Raw genomic sequence first — 19,823 nt, 5'->3', positions numbered from 1 at the left:
ACCATCGTCCTCCTCCTCCAGCCACACCTCCCCGGCCCCGCTAAATTCCCCCGCCGCCGCCGTCCCCGCACATCCCGTCCCGTCCAGTCCCACCATGCTGCGGCTGCTGCTGCTGCTGCTCTGCGGGGCCCTGGGCTGCGGGTCGCAGGGCGCGGGTAAGGCCGCACGGGGCCACGCGGGCCACCACTGGGCTGGCGGGCGAGCGTTGGGCTTGGCGTCACCCAGCCACCGCTGGCCGCGGTGACACCGACGTCTCCTGGCAGCCCCGCTCGCCTTCACCATGCTGCAGCGGACGCGGGTGTCCAAGGGCAGCTCCGTCTTCTGGGGCAACGCCACGCTGGGCGGGCGGCTCAGCCACCTCCTGGAGGGCCACAACGTCACCCAGGTGCTGCCGCTGGAGCCCCCGGCTGCCTGGGAGCGGCGGCGGGACGCAGTGGGCAACTACCTGACCTACTTCGGCGAGCTGGTGCGGGTCTTCAGCAAGGAGAGGCCCATCAACTGTGAGCGGCACGGCGGCGGGGCGAGGGGGTGCTGGGGGACCGCAAACAGGGCTGTGCAAACTTGGTGCATGAGGGCAGCTCGGTGCTGGGGGCGGCGAGGGTGGTTATGATCCCCTGCCCGTCCTCATGGCCTCCCTTCCCATCCTCACGGCCCCCCTGCCTCCCGCAGACACGCAGAGCCTGTGCTGCCGCCTGGGCTGCTACCTCTTCCCCAACGGCACAGCCCGCAGCTTCTACGAGGTCTCCCTCAACGGGACAGCCTTCCTCACCTTCCACGTCCCCACTGCTACCTGGGAGCGCCGCTGGCCCGGCAGGGACGCGGTGGCCTCCTTCGCCCAGCGGGAGCTGATGAAGTACCCGGAGACCACCCGGGACCTGCAGCATTTCCTCAACACCACCTGCGTGGACATCCTGCGGGCTCAGAGCACCGAGACAGGTCCGTGCCGAGGATGACGGGGGTGGCCGGGGATTGTCCCCCTGCTCCCAGTGCTTGTCCCTTGAGAGCAGGGGGTCGGGGTGGCCTGTCGTTGTCACCTCCTCTCACCTCTTGCAGGAAAGCAGAGCAGCCGGTCGCGCGCCCCGCTGGTGCTGGGTCTGACCCTGGGGGTCTTGGCGGTGGTGGGCATGGCCGGAGGCATCTTCTTGTGCACGGGTGGCAGCTGCTAGCAGAGGCCACGGCCGTCCCACGTCACCCCACGGAGGCAGGGGACTGACCCAGCGTCACCCCACAGAGGCAGGGGACAGATCCTGCGCGCTGCAAGCCCCTCGCTGGTGGGTCCCCCGGCTGGGATGTCCCTTCCCTGCCTCGGGGACAGTCCCCATGCTGTGTGCCGAGGCTTAATGCAACACCACGCTTGGCCGGGATGGAAAAAACGGGGAAGGGGAGTGGTGAAAAATCAGAGAAGAAAGCCAAGAAAGCGTTAAAAGGCTGGCACTCAAACCATCACTCGTCCCCATTCCGGTGGGGGGGGGGACGGGGGAGGAAAGGTGGCACACCTGGGCGAGGACCCACCGGTGGCCATCCACCTCCACGCACGACAGCCCTGCTTCGGTTTTGGTGCAATAAAACCCCTCCTGCCCACCGCCTCGTGCTGCCTTGCCTTGCTTTGGGGCTGGACGGCGCGTCCCGAGTTCGTTCGGCCTCGGGGGAGGCTTGCGGGGCTCGCGCCACCTGAACTCGTCGTGCCCCCCCCACGCCGCTTTGTTTTCACTGCAGCAGGGATTTTTCCCCGGGGCCAGCCGGCTCAATTTGTTTTTCTTTCCCTTATCTCCCTCTGGCACGCCAAGGGGGACTGGAGGCGAGCGGGCAGATTTCCTGGGCAGACTGAAGCGTTCACCGCTGTCACCTACAGACGCTGGCTGCCCAGTGGTCGAGGGAAGAAATGGGGAGCAGGGAGAAAAGGGGCTTTGGGAGGGATAAAGAAAAGAAGGATTGCCAGTGAAGCACGTCCTTGCGTGAAAGCACAGCTGCAAACCCAAAACTCCTCGTGGGAGCAAGGGGTCGGGCAGGGGAAGGGGGAGATGGAAAAAGAAACGGGAACAGGATGGGGAGATGACACGGTGGTGTCCACAGCGAGAGCTGAAGAAGGAGGTCTCCAAAAACCTCATCTGATCCGCTGGAGCTGCCAGGTGGCCCTGGCCGCCGTCCACCCCGAGCGGCGTGCTCGGCCGCCCCGCTGCTCCCCACCCTTTGGGGGGCTCCTCAGCCAGAGCACAAGAGGCCTGAGCATCCAAAGCGCTGACACCACAGCAGGCGAGCGTCAGCACTTGGAGGAGAACAGCCTCCAGCAGGGCGCGATGGCCGTGTCCATATCCCTGCGGGCTGCGCTTTGGCACACAGGGCATCGCCGTATCCACACCGCGGGCACAGCGGGTTGGGCACCGCGGTGCCTCGAGCTGCACGTTTCTCCCAAGGGATCGCGCGGCTCCTGCCAGGTCCTTGGCCAGGGGGCACCCGGGAAGGGCCTGGATCTGGGGCTGGGGGTGGAAGGACAGGGCTTGTTTTGCTTCTGAAACGCGTCAGCTTTGGGACAGCCTCCACTTGAAGCAGCTCTGGGGAAGACTTTTCTCATCTGCTGGCCCCCTGCGCTCTGGGCACGGCCGGGCGCTCCAGAAAGCAGCTACGCTGCCAGCACAGAGAAAGCGAGCCGTGGCTGCTGCTGCTGCCACCCTGCCGTGTCCCCAGGAGGGCTCCTGGCCGTCCCCGGGCACCCAAAGCCACCACCCCTCCGTCCCAGAGCCACCTCCCCGGCAGTGACCAGCACCCGCACCCAACGCGTGACACAGAGCGGAGGGAAAGGTTATCGCAGCAGCATCCGCGCCCCTCCCAGCCCCAAAATTCCTCTTTCCACCCCCAAACTGCCTCATCATGGGGTCACTGCTGCTTGCCCCTGCACCAGCACGCCGGGGACGTGTGGCATGCTGGGTCACACGCGGGGAAGGGCTGGCCGCAGCCAGCTCCCAGACACCGCTTAAATATTTACCATCGCTCTGGGAGCTGGTAGCTGCATCCAGGGCCCGTCCTTTCTAAAATCTGGCCGTGCTCCCCCCCCGGGATGGGTGCCAGCGCTTAGCCGCGTACATCCGAGGGGCGAGTGTGGTTTGCTCCTTGTTTTATTCTCCCCGCAGCCCTCTGGAGGCTTTCCCCAGCCCCCTATGCAGCATCTCCCTGAAAGCAAATACTAAAGGCAAACATGGCCAGCCTCCCCCCTCCCCACGAGGTTTCTCCTTCCGTGTGCCTCATGGTTTCCATCACTCAGGCTGCTATCGCTGCTCGGGGTACGGGTTGAGATAAGGCGCCCAGCCTCGAGCTCCGCATGGTGTTGCAGGGAATAAGGCGATGCCCGCGGGGTAGGCGCGGGTTTCCCCTTCGCCTCCACGCTTACCCCACGGGCACACATCTCCCCTCCACCCAGGGGCTAGCAGGGGGATGCGGTTCCACCCCAAAGGCTGAGCATTTTGGACACCAGCCCTGCTGTGGGGTCAGTGTCCCCGGCGAGCCCCCAGCCAAGAGGCATCAGCCCCGTGCCCCAGCTGGTGGCCGCATCCTGCCCGTCCCCAGCCCTGGGACGGGGCTGCCTGGCAGAACAAAGGGGACCAGCGCTCGCCACGCCGGTGGAGATGCTGCGCGGCTGCCTTCAGGGCAGGTGACACCACACCACCACTCCCGTTCCCCCTGTGTCCCTCTCTCCCCCATCCCCAGATTTAGGTCCCCCTCGCCCCAGCTGAAGCTGCAGCACTTTCTGCTCGTCACCAGGGCAGGAAGAAGGGCTTAGCCTCATAAACACACCCTACGCACGCAGTGCCTGCGCTGGTGTCATCAGCGCCGCTCCGGCCTCAACAGGCTCCATCCTCTGAGCTGTCCTCAGAGGTCACGCTGCGACAACCCCGGCCGGTTTCGTGCGCGGAGTTTCCAGTTTCCAGACATCCCTGTTAACCCTGCTCTTGCACCAGGGCGAGCGCGTTTGCTATTAGCCAGTGCCCCTAGGGAGAGGGTGGTTTGGTGTTTTTTTTTTATTTTTTTTGTAACGTTATTTTTGCCTCATTTGGGACACTGGGAACCACCCCGGCCCTCTTCCACCGCACTGCCACTGCCCAGCGGTGCCTCCTGCTCCCAAGGGAGAGCGGGCAGCAGCCATGGAAAACTTCAGTGGCAGAAGGGGCAGAGCTGACACGTCCCCCCGCAGGGCACAGGGGTGCCCAGGACCCACCACTGCCCTCTTCCCCTTCCTCTCGCCTCCCAGGTCAGCGTGCCTGACCCGGCCTGCGGAAACAGGAGGGGAAAGCTGGACCCTGGCCACAGTCAACACCGGGCGGTGATGTGGCAGGCGGGCAAGCGGAGGTTTTTGGGGCAGGAGCAGCACCAGCAGCGCTGACATCCCTGCTGCTGTCCCCATGCCAGGGAAAGCTCCGGTTTGAGCAAGCCAGTCCCTGCCTGACTGCAGTGAGCAGCTCAGCCTGACGGCTGATCACCTAAAAACCACCTAAAATGGTGTAAGAGATGCTGGCGAGGAACTGTCACTTCACCTTCCTGAGGTCTCCAGCCTTGTTTGAACAGTTGCACGCGGGGACCGCTGCAAGCCTGCGCCTTCAGGACAGCAATTCTCTCCTGGCAGCGGTCACTCCCCTCCTATCTCTGCTGCCTGTCTCTCAGATATAGACGAGTTTAGGTACAGATAAGTGCTTTAAAATAACAAGCTCTTAGGAAAAAACAAGCCAGCCTACACCGCGCTTCCAGAAGTTTCCATGGAGGAGAAACTGCTGTTTGGGAACACTTTCAGCCCCTGCCCGGACTTGGGGAGGAGGAAATGCTCCAGGCAAGCAGTTTGACTCGTTGGGATGAGAAATAGGAGAGCAGCAGCTCCGTGGGGCTGAGGGCATGGGGAACAACCCCCTCGGGCCAGACGGCTCTTTGGGACCCTTTGGACCCAACGCTGCTGCTCCTGCGTGTGGCCTTAAAACCGCAACATCTGCTCTGGGACAGGCGACGTGGCTTTGCAGGCAGCAAGCCCAGAGCGTGGAGGGACAGACCCTGATGAGGCTTAGACGTCATGGAGCAAACAGTTACCGGGAAGCCTCCTCTCCCTCCCTGTGCAAGTGCTCTGTGAGGGATATTTGTCCTACAAAGAACCAAAGGGACCCTTTGCCCATTTATCTCATGGAAAACAGCAAGCCAGAGGCACGTGTTCGCTTGCTTGGCGAGAAGAGCCGCAGTTACCTGCTCCTGGCCTCTGCTGGAGCATCCCCTCCCAGGTGATGGCCGGGAAAGCCGGGTCTGACACGGCTGGGGGGTCCTCACCCCATCCAGAGGCAGCAGGGATCCAGCCAAAGGAGGGCAACAACGTGCTGACAGTGGAAGAAACATCTTCAGGAGATGACCAGAAGCGATCACTTTGTAGAGCAGGATCCCGTCTTAGCCAGGCAGTAACCATTTGCTTATTTAACAAGCCCTTCTCAAAGGGGTGAGAATTTCTAGAAACACATTTCGAGGTCAAGCATCTTGCTGAAGGAGTAGAACAACGTGCCCGTGTCTGAAGGGTCAACAATCCTTGGCTTGTGCGCGGCTTCAGGCCCTGCGAGATAGCGGAGTCCCCATGCACCAGGACTCACCCGCGCTGGCAGAGCTTTACTGAAGCAGAGGACACAGGACGTCACGGCCACCGACCCGCATCCCACCAGCCCCACCACCTGGGAACGCACCTCCCACCATCGCAGAAGGTGCCCTCAGCTCTCCTGAAGCGAGTGGATCGAAGTGCAACAAGCGGAGCATCCGTACGAGATGCAGCAAGCACCAACGCGCGCTGCTGCGCGGGAGGGGAGCGTGGAAGCCCTGGGTGCCCAGCCTGAAGGCAGGGGTGGCAGCGAGCCCCAGCTGTGCACGCACACCACGCAGCAGGGCAAGGAGGCTGGAAGGAAGCAGGGCTGCCTGGCAGGGCTTTGGGCTTTTTCTCTTTCACATCTCAGTGAATTACCTGCACCACGACAACAATGGAGCCGGTCTCTGCCGCCTTGTGTCTCGCTCTCACCCTGGTAAAATTGTGGCTTGGCAGCTCCTGTTGCTGTTCAGCACAGCGTGGGCCTCTCAGGGCAGCACAGATCCACAATGGAAAGGGAAAAAAATAAAACCCTACAGGAAGGAAAAGAATTAGCTTGGAAAGGAAAAGCAGCGGCAAGCACAAGTACTTGTGCTCAGAATAAGTCTGCTGCTGGGGGCAGGGGTAGGAAGGGTCACGTCGCAGCCAAAATCTTGTGCAGAAGCTGAGACCTTGCTGTAAGGTTTTTGGTTTTATTGCTGTGCTGGCGGCGTGGGGCATGTTGGTAGGGTAGAAAGAAAAAGGCCATGGAGCAGTCAGCAAACGGACCCTCGCAGGGCTGACAGCACGAAGCAGCCCCATGCGCAGGGCCATCAGGTGCGTTCCTGTGCAATCAGAGGTTTCAAAACATAATCAGAGTGGGGAAGCGGGGCACAGAGCTGCCTACAGAGACCTGGAAACACCTGGCCAAAGGGGCTGATGCTCTTCTAGCAGCCTCAGCCAGGATGAACGCCTTAGGCTTGAGTGAGGATTTCGAGGAAGATGAGCACTGAGACCGAGGGTCCGGCAACCTGTGTTCACCTCGCCCCTCTCCTGGCTGTTCCCGAAGCCCCAGGTTTGCTCTGCCAAAGCAAACGCACAAAGGATCCAACAGGAAACCTTCCCGGTGCTGCTGCTTCCGCTGCGTCAGCTCCTGCTGCTGCTGGACTTCAAGGGCTGGGTGGGACGCAGCTGGACCACTGCGGCGCACAATGGCTGGGCCACAGCTCTCCTCCTCCCCAAGCTCAGATCTGTGCTACTCCGACTTGAAAACAAAAGGAAAACCCAAAAAGCAACCTTGCGTCTCCCGCTGCTTTTCCCTGGCAAGCATTTCCACGTGGAAAAGGCAGATCCCATCCGTTTCCCAGCTCAGGGGATGCGGCATCGAGCAAGCAGCTGGAGGGACCCCGCTGTACAGCCCCGTGGAGCACGGGATAAAGGAGCAGAGCACCATCCTACAGCAGCTGACTCATCTCGCTCCTACATCCCTGTCACGGCGCAGCAGCACGAGGCTGACTGACGCAGGCACCTCTGGGAACTTTCTTCGCTACCACTCCCAAACTTACTTACAAATAACACGCAGAGATGAGCGTTTCTGACAGGGATGCTTAAAGGAGCAGGGACTTGAGGGTGAAGCTGCTTCACCAGAGCAGCACAGGTACGGCCCTGCTGAGTCACCCATCCCTTGATGCAAACAAAGCAGCTACGGAGCTGCTGCTGGTGTTAGCAGCAGTACTGTCCCCCTTTACGGCAGCTCATGGCTTAGATCTCTAAAGGGACCCTTCCTCAGTTCAACGACTTGCAGCTCTACCAGGGCAAGGGCTGCTGAGACACAGAAGCAGGTAGTTTTTGCCATTCCAACTCAAACATCTTTATTTCTGCGCCGTTAGCTTCCCTGTCCTCACGGAGGACAGGGTGCAGGAGGTGAGTGAACATTTCCAGACAAGCCACTGGTTACGTTTGGGGCAGGGAGGAACCAAGACCATGAGGAGCCGTTCCCATTATTTTCCCTGAAATTTCACGCTGAAGGTCCGAGGAAATCTTTGCTAAACCGTTGTGACTTTGAATCTAAAAGTGAACGTTAACTTTTGGGACAAGAGGACTACTTGGTAGCGATGAGAGCCCACAGGATCTTTCAGAAAGTTTTTTCCCCAGCCTTCCCAGCTGCGTGTGGGTCCAACACATTCTGTAAAGGCCCTCCTGTCAGTCCACTCCCAACAGCAGCTGCACTCCTGCCCCAGAAACACATACTCTGAAGCAATACCACACTCTGGACTCAGAGGGGAAGGACTGGGATTAGAAAAAATACAAAAGAAACTCAGAAGAGACTGACACAAAGGACATCAAAAACAGGAGAAGCTATGAAAATATGCTGAGATGGTGAAGAAAAGTCACATCAAAATATATTTAAAAAACAGAAATTCCAATCTGTGTGGAATTTAAAACTCCTTTGCCCCCTTTTTTTTTTTTCCTGCTCAAGGAGTCTTTGTTGTTCCAGGACATGGAACAGGATAGGCAGCACCAATTGTGTCCTGAACAGGGTAGTATGCCCCCCAGCTCATGTGAATGCTTCCACCGTTTAAAAAAAAGACACACATACCTCAACAATCACCCCACCCTCCCTCTTTCCCATTCTACAATGGGCAGGAGAAAAAACTGCAAACAAATCTGACTTTTGATTTAAGTCCTTTTCTTCCCCCCACATCAATATCCCTGCAATCCGTTGTACACCTTCTGCACAGATCCTTGTTTCAACAGCTGTTTGAGACCTGCAAAAGAAACAAAGGCGTTACTGCACAGCACAGGCAGGAGGAGGACGCTGCAGCTGCTGCATTTAGCAGTCCCTGCCACATTTACACATCGACTTGGAGGCCCCCTGGCACGAGCCTCTCGAGGCTGAGCCCACATATCTGAGTAACGCAGTCAAACACTGACACTCTGAGCATGATTTAAACAAACGAAAAACAACACCAAAATCCCCCCGAACCCAGAGGTGCAACAGCTTTACTCGTGCTCCTTCAGCATTTCTACAAGGAGAAATAGGACCGAAGTTAACAGCGCCAGAACAATGCTTTCATACGCTCTCTGGACCACAAAAAGGCAATGATTCCAGGGAGAAAATCTCTGCTATCACTTCAAAGGCGAGAGCACCACCTTGAGATCCTCACAGCTCTGTGAGGGACAGAACTAGAGATAAAGCTCCAACTCCCAGAGCCATTTTGCTATTGAAGTCGAGAACAAGTTTGCCATCTTAAGTATAACTGCACCAAGAAACGGCTTTGAGAGCATTTCCAGAGTTTAATTCCAGTCGTCTAGCTCATCTCCCCAGGCTCCCTCTACAGCCCAACAGAAATCCTCTGGCAGCACGTTTGGGAAGGCTACGTCTGGCTCCTCCTTGAACTGCCAGCTACAGAAAGCCAGGCGAATAATTACAGAGCAGGGGTTTTCACACCGGTATGTGGTGCCTGGGGACAGTACTGTTCACTGGAAGCAGTCCCTAGAGAGCAAGTTTGTTCTCTTACTCACATCTGTGGAGTTGAGCGCTCTACAGAAAGCTCGCATTTCTGTTTTGAAAGCCAGTGTTCGTAACTAGATGAGCATCGCTACGCTGGATCCAACCTTTACAAATGCCATCCTCCCCACCCTTGAAAACCCATTCATAAAACACCCTAAAGAATTCATGCCCTGATGTCCTGTCACCATCCAGAGCAAGATAAGAGAACGGGAGGGTGAGTCAGCACTGAAACCACAGCAGCTGATCTACTGGGGTCAGCACATTCAGGAAAAGACTGGCAGGGCTTTACTGCTGCTTAAGGGTCATATTTGCACTGACCAGAGGAAGCAGACTGGCAAGAACATAAATGTCACACTTTTTCCAGGGATAAATCAGAGGGGACTCCCTCTTCAGAGTCAGCCTGGTCACCCACAGTGCCAGCACTCCCAGCCCTGGCCGTGGGGCCCCTCGGGGCACAGCAGCACCTCTGCTCTGACCAGCACCAGAAAGGATTGTGCTGGATCCAAGATTGTGAGAGCAAACTTTCAAATAAATAAATAAATAAAAAGCTAAATTGCTTTAATTCTGATGTTAGGTATCCCCAAAACAGCATCAGCCTCAAAACAAGCACACTGGCTTGCACCACGATGTGACAGAAGAAAGGACTGCTGTCCTGCCTCAGATCAGCCTGCTGAGCTGCAGCCAGAGTCCTGGTGGAGGGGGCTGGGTGCTGGGCCTGTCTGCAAAACAGAGCACATTCGGCTGCCTGGAAAATTCTGCAGCGGTTGCCACCTTCAAGCAGGGTACATAAGCAGGGAGAGGCAGACCAGTTATTAAGATCAACCAACTTACTCATAAAAAAACAAAACAACAACAACAAAAAACAAAGGACAACAAAAAAAACAAGCTTACAGGCATGGAAATCCTTTGTCAGGAGGACTGGCTAAAAGACAGTACATCTCCCTGCAAACCTTGCCCTGCTCACCTACCCTTAACCCATTCTGGCTACAGACACTACTGTCCTTCAGGACTGGTTATTTGATGCACACAAGGTCACAGAAGTTCCGTTAAAATGCTGAAAAACCGTCCTGGAAAGGACTGGAAATAAGAGGCTCGAAGCTACTTCCTGGCCCATGTGTAAGCGGATGTACCTTCTGGCCGTGCAGCCTTTCAAAAGGAAGGACGTAGCTGAAGGAAGGTGAGCTCCAGCAACCCAGAAAAAAGTGGGATTTTCACCACTCCTGTACCTCGTTTCCTGCTGACTAGCTCTTAGGCAGATGCACATTGGCCCCAAAGATACCCTCATTAGTGCACAGGAAGTTTTAACACTTATCTGATGCCCTAACCCCAGTGTTGGGGATTTGGTCCTGGCAGCCAGGAAGCCTGACGTTTGGTGCCACTGCACCCTCAGTCATTCACTACAGCCAGCTTAAAGTTTTCCTGACGCCACTGGCAGGTGACAGGCTACAACACAACACGGGCACTTTGCTGCCTGCTGGTGCTCTCTGAGCACTCTGGAGGGAGATTTAAGGGTCCCCAAAGACAGCAAACGAGCGTCGGTAGAGATGTGTAAGAAACGAGAGAAAGTCACTTCGGATCAGCAGGCAGTGAATTCCCTGACGCTACGCAGACAGGAAGGAGAGCATATTGCTTCTCTGACCCTAGAGCTTAGATGGACCAGAGCAGTGCTCTCAGTCTGTCTTCTGACTGCCCCAGGAGCCATCCATATGGTTAGGAGATAAGAAATTAGGAACAGCGCCAACAACAAGAAAAGGGATGTTTTGAATTCTGAGGCCTACTGTCTTCTTTTGAGTGTGTACACTGAACCGCTGCCACACAACACGAGCAGACCTATTCCCTCGTAAAAACCCTGAAATCTCTGGATGTTTGGAGATATTCTAGCGCACAGGAATGCATCTGACCGCTTACCCAGTCACCTTCCCCTCGGAAGGGTGGAATTGCTTTAGGAGGGTATGAAACACCCACAGACCCCGTGCCTGAACACACCCGTGCCAGCACCATCACCTCCCAGTTCCTGGGCACGCTAGCTAGCGGTTCTGACAAACACGCAGGGCTCGGTCACTGATTCTTGCCCTCAGCCTCTCCTCAAACTGCCACCAGCAGCAGCCGGAAGAACCCCACGTCCACACAAGAAGAGGCGCTGCTGCCTTGTGCAGGCTTGAGAAGGACAGCAGAGCCTGGAAGGAGGACACCTCGCACTGATGCGGACACAGACCTCACAGCCCAAGTAGCTGCAGACCTGACTGCAGGAGGAAGAGCCGCAGAAGATGGGCCAGCCCTGGAGCTGCAGCCACCAGCTGGACTCCCTCTGGTAGCTCACACAGCGGCGTTGACACAGCAGGAAGGGCTGAGAAGAGACCACACGGGGCTTGGCTGCCCTCTACAAACTCTAGGAGCCCAGGAAAGCTGCACATTTGCTTCTCGCCACTAGGACAGCTGCCAGAGTCCACTAAAATGGCACATTCAGAAGGAGGTACGATAGCCCCGACCAGCAGGAAAAAGTGCTGGGGAGCAGGGTTTTCTGCGGGAGAGCTGCATTGCTATGGGCCAGGAACTTCTTTGCCCCCCAGCAGAGGATGGGGCAAAGATGTCTCGCCTTGATGTCTACTGTGATGCCTTGAGCAGAGCAGCAGATCCTACTGCAGAAGCCATTGAAGCAGAGATGAATTTCCGGCTAGGAGTACAGCATCTGCCCTCCCATCAGTTTTAGGATTTCGACACACCTCACCCACAAGCTTCCATTCCAGAACTGGAAGCTGAGTAGCTGATCTCTCCAACCACGCAGGTCTGCACTGCACACATCTTCCCCGAGCATGCCCGAAGCACTGAGGGTACAGGGAGATGTACAGAGGAACAAACCCCCCCTGAACGCTGCACGGCACCGTTTACCCTTGGCTGTAGAGGGATTTTCACAAGCACTGCCCCCATGCAGAAGCAGTGGCTGGAAAGCAGCTTGTGATCCTACTCCAGGAAAGGCAAAGCAGACGGGCTAAGCCTGGTAAGTCCTTCGCTTCAGACAGATGGCCAGCTACAAAACAAAGCGCCGGCAGGTTTGCCAAGTGCAACATTCCAGTAGTGGCACATCCCAACCCAGTCCTGTTCCCTACAACTGCAGCAGCCAAGCTCACATGCTTCAGAAGAAAATGAAAGCTATTCACGGGGCACTGGGCCAAACACGTTGTGTTGTACAAGAGATCCATGGAAAGGAAAGCCCCTCCTGACCACTACAGGCCCCTGGTTCAGTCGTGCCAACTTCTAACCAGCTTTCGCAAGAGAACTGCGCAGCCCAAAGCCACAACAGCCGTCAGACACCCACCTTCTCGCTGTTCGTTTGTCAGCTGCTCTTTGGGGAATTCCACATCAAATGTGATTATCAGTGAGCCTTTGATGTTATTGTTATCAAAATTTGGAAGACCTTCTCCCTTCTTCCACAGTTTGGCCCCAGGTTTTGTAATTTTATCCCGAGCAACATGGACCTAGAGACAAAAGAAGTTTTGTAACTATTGTTCTGTGTACGTACCCCAACCCCCCAAATGCCCTTTGCAGCCCACTGAAAAACTTCAACTGCTATTGATTCCTTGCCAAAGTCAGTGACATGCAAGGGGTCCAGGCAGCATTACTGCCAGGACATGTGACAGTACTAACACCGAAGACAGAACTGCTCTGGCAGCCTGGAACCCAGGTCCTCACCGCGCACCTTGTACAAGGCGCTTCGGCTCTGGAGGAATTGGTGTGGAAGCCTCTAGCCGAGGGGACGTTGGGCACAGCCAGCAGCTGCGCAGCCCCCGTGCGAACTAGCCCTCAGCACAGCAGGCCTGGGAGCTAAGTTTTATTTACACGGAGCAGGAAAGCAAACTGTTTCCTCACCTTGTGCCCATCCAAGTGGGTGATATCCATTTCAAAACCTGTAAGTGCCTCGACCAGCGAGATTGTCACATTTGTATACAAGTCATCTCCTCTTCTTTCAAAGACTGGGTGCCTGTGGAAATAAGAGACTGGAACATCCCTTCTTTCCCACAGGAAAAGTGGGTCCTCTAGCTTCCTCCCCTCTCTTTGTGAAAGGGTTTAGAGATTTCACAGAAGTCAGAGAGGAAGTGAAGAATGAATGAAATTTAGCTTCATTTTCCTGTGTGAGATGCATACTACTAATAACCTTTCTATTTCTAGGGCAATGAGTGGCGAGGCGTGTCAAGAAGTCGTGACTCACTCGGCAATCTTTCTTAATAGTACATGCTCTTACAATAGGGAGATCGCATGTTTATGGAAAAAGGAGATACTTCATGTGATTCAGGCAGGAGCTAACTCACGCCAGAACTCGGGCCAAACACAACAAAAGCAGAATACTACTGCAGCATCCTAGCAGCGGTGAACCCTCTAGCATCCTTGGGGCTGAACATCCTGCACAGCCCTGACTACCGGACCCCTGGCTGTACCAGCTCTGCTGAAGGGTAAGCTACACACTAGCCAAGCAGGCAACACCGGCCAGAAAATTGCTTGCAAACTTCCTTTACAGGAACCAGAAAGAGTGGTGTAACAGGGCCAGCCGCTTACTTAAGAACTTTTATTCGGAAACGCAGATCTCCTGGCTCCCCATCCACGTGGGGTTCACCTGTGAAAGAAAGAGGAGCTCTATTTAAAGGAGCTAGTTAGTACAACTGAAGAAACAAGCAGCGCGTTGTTTCTTTACAACAAACAGCAAATACCTATACACAATAGAGATTTGCAGCTCACGTGTTCAAGGGAAAAAAGCAACTAGTTGATTCTTACGACTACAACCCTGATAAGAAGTATTTTTTGCTAAACAACCCAGGATTTTCAGAGCTATCCCTCAATGAATTCATACCTGTCTGCTGTTATAAAGACTTGCCCACACACTAACAATACCCATCCATTTCTTGTTAAAGGACTTGAATTCCTTGGACAGAGGGGATTCCTTCACATACTCAAGTCAGAAGCAGATGTTCCTGTTCATGTTACCATCTGAACCATCAGATTTCGGGCTTTTTTGTGCGTCTACCCAGTACCACCAAAGGGAGCGGATCTCAGTCTTTGCTAAGTGTGGCTAACACTCTACATGCTCCTGGATTTCAGCAGCACGCACTGGACGCAGCACTTCAAATAACACGTGCTGATCAGTTACCCAAAGCACGGCTCGGACACTTTCACTGTCACGATGACCAGCCTTGCATCAAGGAAAAGGAGCAAGTCACGGCCGGGCAGCGCCCGTATACAGACCTTCCCCAATGAAGGGATACTCCATGCCATCCCTCACGCCTGGCTCTATCTCCACTTCTAGTGTTCGCTCTTCATTCACGAGCCTGCAAAGGGGAAGAACAAGCAAGCGCTGAGTTTCCAGCATCAGGTGGTAGCAGCTACTTATGTTTCTGGGAGAATGAGAACACCCCCACACGTTAACACGTTCCTTGCTCACATCTAAAACTGGAGGCCAAGCGCTGCCTTTCTCGCACACTAATACTCGTCTAGAAGAGAGGGCAAAGTGAAGCTCCTAAACGCACAGCCAGCATCTGGATACGCGACTACAGCACGGTATTCCACATCCAGCTGTCCCCAGCTGGAAACCGTGGGCTTCTCCAACTTTGCTTCTGCAGGTTTCAGGTATCAATATGAAATTTCTGCTGCAACGACTGATTGTTCACGGAATAAAGAACTGAGAGAGCAAATTGGTAAGCTCTTCATCTAACAGAGCTGGCCTTTTCTACTCTAAAAATAAAGACTCTCTCTCCTTAGCCACGAGAAACCTGGGTTAAGTGCTCCCAGACTGCCCAGGTCTCCCTGGTTGTACAGGCGCTTTTCTCCATCTAGTGGCAGGTTTTGAATAAACATGCACATAGCACCGAAGAGCACAAAACTCACTTGACATTGGGACATTCATCACAAACAACTTCTTGAGTCATCTGGAAACGTCCAGGGCCCAACTGCGTGGTCCTCATCTCCTGCCGGCAGTTGCATTTCCGTTTGCCAGGTGCCTGCCTTGCCACTGGCTTGTTCCTAACAACCTGCACGAAAGAGGCTGACGTAAGCAGACAAACCAGCACCCCTGGGCCTTGATTCCCCAAACAGTTTGAACGTTAACTTGTTTTTTGTGCACTCTGCTGCCTCCACAGTAGCTGCATGTGATCTTGACAAAACATTTCTCTAAGCGGTTTTCACCTTATGCCTCCCGCTGATCACCCACTAAATTCCCAAGCACCAGAAAACCATCTCCGAGGTCCTACTGCCACCTTCCTAACTAGGAAAGATAACACCAGGCTGAAACCTCGGCTGAAACCTGACGCCTTTGGTTGGGATAGCTTCCTTGTTCCACGCACTGGGCAAAATTATTCTGAGTTTCTCATTTACCCAGACACTCACAACACAAATTTGAGCATTCTGAACTCTACCACAGTACAACAGAGATTGCGAGCACCAGAAATACAGCTTGCTTAAAAAATAATAATTAAAATGCCACTATATGTTTGTTAAGTATGCAATCCAGAGATTCATAACGACGTGCTTGGCCACATAAAAAAGTGACGAAAAATCCACAGCATGGTTTTCTAAGGACTGCTGAAAACCAGAGAACTAAATTAAGTGTTTTAGCCTCAAATAACAATACCTTCTGGAGAGAAACCACTAACACATTTTCCAGCTGGGCTACTGCAGACTGGCCACAGCTAGACCCTGACAGGCAGCAAGTTACCATCACAAGAAGCATCATGTAGGCAAGTTGCTGGATGGCAAAGATAACTGATGGAACAACGTATTCGTTTATCTGCTACCAAACAGCATCATAACATCATCCACTGACAGACACCGAGAAAACAAGCATCTATTTTAGTTCCGTTCTTCTGGAGAAGAGAGAGTGGCCTGGCCAGCCATCTGAGAGCTGAGAACACGCTGGGGAGCCCAACAGGCCCGCAGACTTACCTCTACAAAGTTCCCTGAATACACCTCCTCCAGCGTAACCTCCAGGTCCACGATGATGTCGCTGCCCCGTGGGATGTTCCTGTCCTGTTGGCGAGGGCTACCTCCAAACATGAACCCGAAGTCCCCAAAAAAGCTGGAGTGAAGGACATCAGTTAGTTCAGGAAGGAATTCTGATCAGAGGTGGCTTTGCTGAAGAGAGCCACCCAAGGCAGCAGCAACGCCTCAGAACCTGACAGCTGCCTAACGGGAGTCCTCTTCGCACGGCTCTGCTGCTCAGCTACCCTCACCCCGAGGCACAAGCTCTGAGCACTGCAAGTCAGCGCTAGCAGGTTGGTTTTCACAAGTTTAAGGGCAAGCAGTACGAGAAAGTCTGAATGTTCTTCCCCAAACGGACCTGCAGACAGTCGGAGTTCTCACCCAGAAGGATTACATGGGAAGAACGACTTAAGGAATTATTTTAGCATTTCTCTTCCTAGCAGAAGCAAAAGGGCCTTGAAATAACCACGAGATCAGGTTGCTCTCTGGAAGTCACTAAAGCGTTACCTTGCAAAAGGAAGACAAGAACCCCCAAGGGCGCACGCAGTCTGTGATAAAAGGTTAAATGATCACGTAGCAGAAAATGCAGGAAAGATGCTGTGTGTTTACTGCAGCTGCAGCACCTCACAAGTCACCCACGTGAGCAACAGCCACCCGTGTGGACAGACACCGCTGGTTCCCACTTACTGCTCTTGGAGAAAGGGCTACCACAAGACAGACAAATGATAGCAGCAGGTAGGATATCCACTGTAAATGTATTTCTTCAAACCCTCAGCTGCCACCTCAGATCAGCGCCCCCTGACCAGGTAAAAGCCCTTAACACTGAATTTGCCTATGTCAAACGTAATGCACGAGCATCACAGAATTAGAGCTCCGACTACAGAGTAACCCGAAGCAAAGTCTTACTGCGAGAAGATGTCTCCATGGGAACTCTGGTGCCCGTCCTTCAACCCCTCCTCACCATAGGCGTCGTACTGCTTCCTCTTCTCCTCGTCCGAGAGCACCTGGCAGCGGGACACAAAGGGACAAGGCTTTTGCCCACAGCTGAACCGGGCTATTTAAACAAGGGGCGGCGAAGAGCCGTGCCAGGCTCTTACCAGGGGTCGAGCAACACTTCAGGGTACAGAAGCATGGGCTACAACTTGCTCGCTGCACTGCGAAGTTAAATGTTTATTGGTTAAGTTAAAATTAGTTTATTAAAACAGCAGAAGCAACGCAGAAGACATGAACAATACCGAGTTTAAATCTTAATGAGTTGAAAGACTCAGAAGGGAATAATAATTCAAAACCAGCTCTTACAAAGCAGGAACTGCTTCTCAATGAAAACAAAACAATACTCAGTGTCCCCCCTCATTTCTCTGCTTGTTCTTTAAGCCTGTGGAACACGTATTCCTCTGACAAGTGTTTCCTAACAATTAGCAACGAATGCACGTTTGCCTACCCAGTTGAATCCGCCAGGTATCCTAACTCTGCACCAGCTCGAACACTGACCCTCACTTCTAAGAGCAGCCAAATTCAAAAGGAGCAACCTCAGTACTAAGGCACAATAACACATCCCAACACACAGCACTCAAGGTTGTAAAGCTTTAAAGTTTTAATTCCTAGGTGTTGATCTTTGCTCTTGCTCCTCACCCAGAGATCTGCAAATTTCCAGTCAGATTTAGCCTCCCTTCCCCTTCCTGACCAGTTGATGACGTTTTGGAAGGTCACAATTGCCAGGTTAACTTTCAGAAGACTTGAAAGGAGTGGAAACAGGTGGAGAAGCTGGTTCAATGATGATAAACAGTCTGAAATTGTAGCCAGTGATAAATGTCAGCAACAAAGGGGAAGGAGAGAAAAAAAAAACACACCACAAAACAGTAACTAACTATCAGCTTCATCTTTCCAGGACCAGAGATAAGAGCTCAGGTCTCTGTCTGCCACCTAAGATTTGCGTTAAAGCACCTGTTTCATAGAAGTGGGATAAATTTTCCCTTCTGTGATCTGTTGGTGAAGGAACAGAATTCTTCTGGTGGACTACTGACAGTATCACAAGCAATAAGAAAGAAATAAGGAACAAAACATTTGCCTTTACATTCATTTTGCGTCTTTCTGCAGACTTCAGTGGAACACACCACTCCAAACATCACAAGGAGACCTCTTGTTTGTTATGCTAGGTTGCCTCAAAAGCAAAGCAGCTACAGTGGGTAAGCTTAGTAAAAGAAAAGAGAGCAAAAACTTCATCCCCAAACCATCCTGAGACTAACAGCTGCTGCTACGTGTAGGAGTCTCCTTTAATTGAAGCATCTGTGTCTGTACCACTCAGCTGGCATGTTAAAAATCACTCAGGCTGTTTGAAGGAAGGACACCGAGCAGTTTAATTAACCTACTTCCCCCACGTTTTTTTCCTGAAGACTTTGCTCTAGATACTCAGCGAGACAAACCTTGAGCAGCAGTAAAGAGGCTGATGTTTTATGTTAAAAAACACCCTGGTTTAGGTGAGAGCGCGCTGCGTTTGTTTTGCCTGTGCTGGCACCAGAACCCCTGATGTTATGCTGAACAACTTGGACTCTGATGTGCTATTTCTCACCTCACTTCCTCATTCATTTTGTATTTGCATGTCGGAAGAACAGAGCAGTATCGGGGCAGCAGCAGGCTGCACGGGGGGGACAGCCCCTTTCCTTCTGACCACAGCTCTTGGTTCCAGCTCATGCTACAGCCCGACTCCTCCAAGTGAATGCCAAGCCCCCACCTGACTCCCTGCTGGTCAATGCTCTCATCTTCCTCAGGATCCCTCTGCTCCAGGGGATGGCAGGAGCAGGAGGTAACCAGCAGTGGCAGAGGGAAGCAGAAGGAAAGAAACAGAAGCAGTTGCCCTGCGTGAGTTGTGTCGATGCTCATGCACATGGCAGAGGAGAAAGCAGGTTTTGACTTAAAACGTATAGCTAACAGTTTATACACAATTTATGTGGTATGTTATGCTATTGGTTATTATTTATATGCTGCTCTGTTGTCACAGAACAGAACTCCTTGTGTTTATGGGACTAACAGGTGTAAAACGACTTTTTCTGGTCAGCCTGGCAGCCCCTCTGCCCACCTGTTTTCATTAGGTAAAGCACCTGAGATCTGCCACAGGAGCAGGGGAGGCCGGGTCACCCCTGAGCCTTACAGAGGGGGGGTTTACGTCTCCCAAAAGACCTCCTTGGGGGGGGGGGGGGGTGAAGCCGATTTCCCCCCGCAGCCCGAAGCCTCCCGGCGCAGCTCGGCCCCGGCCCTCACCTCGTAGGCGGCTCCCAGGTCCTGGAACTTCTCCTGCGCCCGGGGGTCGTCGGGGTTCCTGTCGGGGTGCAGCTGCAGCGCCAGCTTGCGGTACGCCTTCTTGATGTCCTTCACCGAGGCGCCGCGGGACACCCCCAGGATCTTGTAGAAATCCCTCCTGCAGCGGGGAGACGCGGGGAGGGCACAGGGGGGCGGCGGGGCCCCGTCAGCGCCCGGGGGGGGGGAGGCAAAGGGGGCCGGGGGAGGGGGAGGGGGAGGGGGTGGGGGGGGGGTGGCGGGCACTCACCCGGCGGCGGCCTCCCCGCAGAGGCACAGCAGCAGCAGCGGCAGCAGGAGGCTGAGGCGGCCGAGCCGCCCGGGGGCCATGGCGGCGGCGGGCCGGCAGCGGGGCGACGAGGAGGAGGCGCCGCCGCCGCCCCGGCCGCCCGCCTCACGCCTCCAGCCAATAGCAGCGCGCCCCGCCCGCTTTCGCCGCCGGCCGCCGCCCAATCCGCGGCGCACACTTCACCGGCGCCT

The 19,823-nt window shown here is 54.4% G+C and overlaps 2 protein-coding genes across 3 annotated transcripts; one reads left to right on the top strand and one right to left on the bottom strand.

The window, feature by feature from the left end:
* Positions 1 to 20: 20 nt before the first annotated feature.
* On the top strand, positions 21 to 1,581 carry PROCR (protein C receptor). 2 transcript variants are annotated; one of them, XM_040566507.1, is made up of 5 exons: positions 21 to 155; positions 264 to 500; positions 670 to 936; positions 1,054 to 1,201; positions 1,234 to 1,581. In XM_040566507.1, the coding sequence occupies exons 1-4, from the start codon at positions 95 to 97 to the stop codon at positions 1,164 to 1,166; spliced, it is 678 nt and encodes a 225-aa protein (XP_040422441.1). In that variant the 5' UTR covers positions 21 to 94; the 3' UTR covers positions 1,167 to 1,201; positions 1,234 to 1,581. The 2 variants fall into 2 exon arrangements, with proteins under 2 accessions (XP_040422441.1, XP_040422440.1); XM_040566506.1 differs by having other exon boundaries at positions 1,054 to 1,581.
* Positions 1,582 to 7,417: 5,836 nt separating this feature from the next.
* DNAJB11 (DnaJ heat shock protein family (Hsp40) member B11) lies at positions 7,418 to 19,743 on the bottom strand. The gene is made up of 10 exons (XM_040566504.1): positions 19,594 to 19,743; positions 19,308 to 19,464; positions 16,956 to 17,053; positions 16,014 to 16,146; positions 14,961 to 15,103; positions 14,322 to 14,404; positions 13,638 to 13,695; positions 12,954 to 13,065; positions 12,403 to 12,562; positions 7,418 to 8,340 (listed from the first exon to the last, which is right to left on the bottom strand). The coding sequence occupies exons 1-10, from the start codon at positions 19,671 to 19,673 to the stop codon at positions 8,276 to 8,278; spliced, it is 1,089 nt and encodes a 362-aa protein (XP_040422438.1). The 5' UTR covers positions 19,674 to 19,743; the 3' UTR covers positions 7,418 to 8,275.
* Positions 19,744 to 19,823: the final 80 nt, after the last annotated feature.

Source organism: Cygnus olor, chromosome 9, assembly GCF_009769625.2.
Source record: "Cygnus olor isolate bCygOlo1 chromosome 9, bCygOlo1.pri.v2, whole genome shotgun sequence".
NCBI lineage: Eukaryota > Metazoa > Chordata > Aves > Anseriformes > Anatidae > Cygnus > Cygnus olor.
This window is presented reverse-complemented; position numbering and strand designations above follow the sequence as displayed.

Excerpts from the sequence above, each read along its gene's own strand:
- PROCR (XM_040566507.1), top strand. The coding sequence starts at position 95 with ATGCTGCGGCTGCTGCTGCTGCTGCTCTGCGGGGCCCTGGGCTGCGGG. Across the intron at positions 156-263 it reads CTGCGGGTCGCAGGGCGCGG|CCCCGCTCGCCTTCACCATG; the intron begins GTAAGGCCGCAC and ends GTCTCCTGGCAG. Across the intron at positions 937-1,053 it reads GGCTCAGAGCACCGAGACAG|GAAAGCAGAGCAGCCGGTCG; the intron begins GTCCGTGCCGAG and ends CACCTCTTGCAG.
- DNAJB11 (XM_040566504.1), bottom strand. The coding sequence starts at position 19,673 with ATGGCCCCCGGGCGGCTCGGCCGCCTCAGCCTCCTGCTGCCGCTGCTG. Across the intron at positions 19,465-19,593 it reads TGCGGGGAGGCCGCCGCCGG|GAGGGATTTCTACAAGATCC; the intron begins GTGAGTGCCCGC and ends TCCCCGCTGCAG. Across the intron at positions 17,054-19,307 it reads ACCTGGGAGCCGCCTACGAG|GTGCTCTCGGACGAGGAGAA; the intron begins GTGAGGGCCGGG and ends TCCCGCTGCCAG.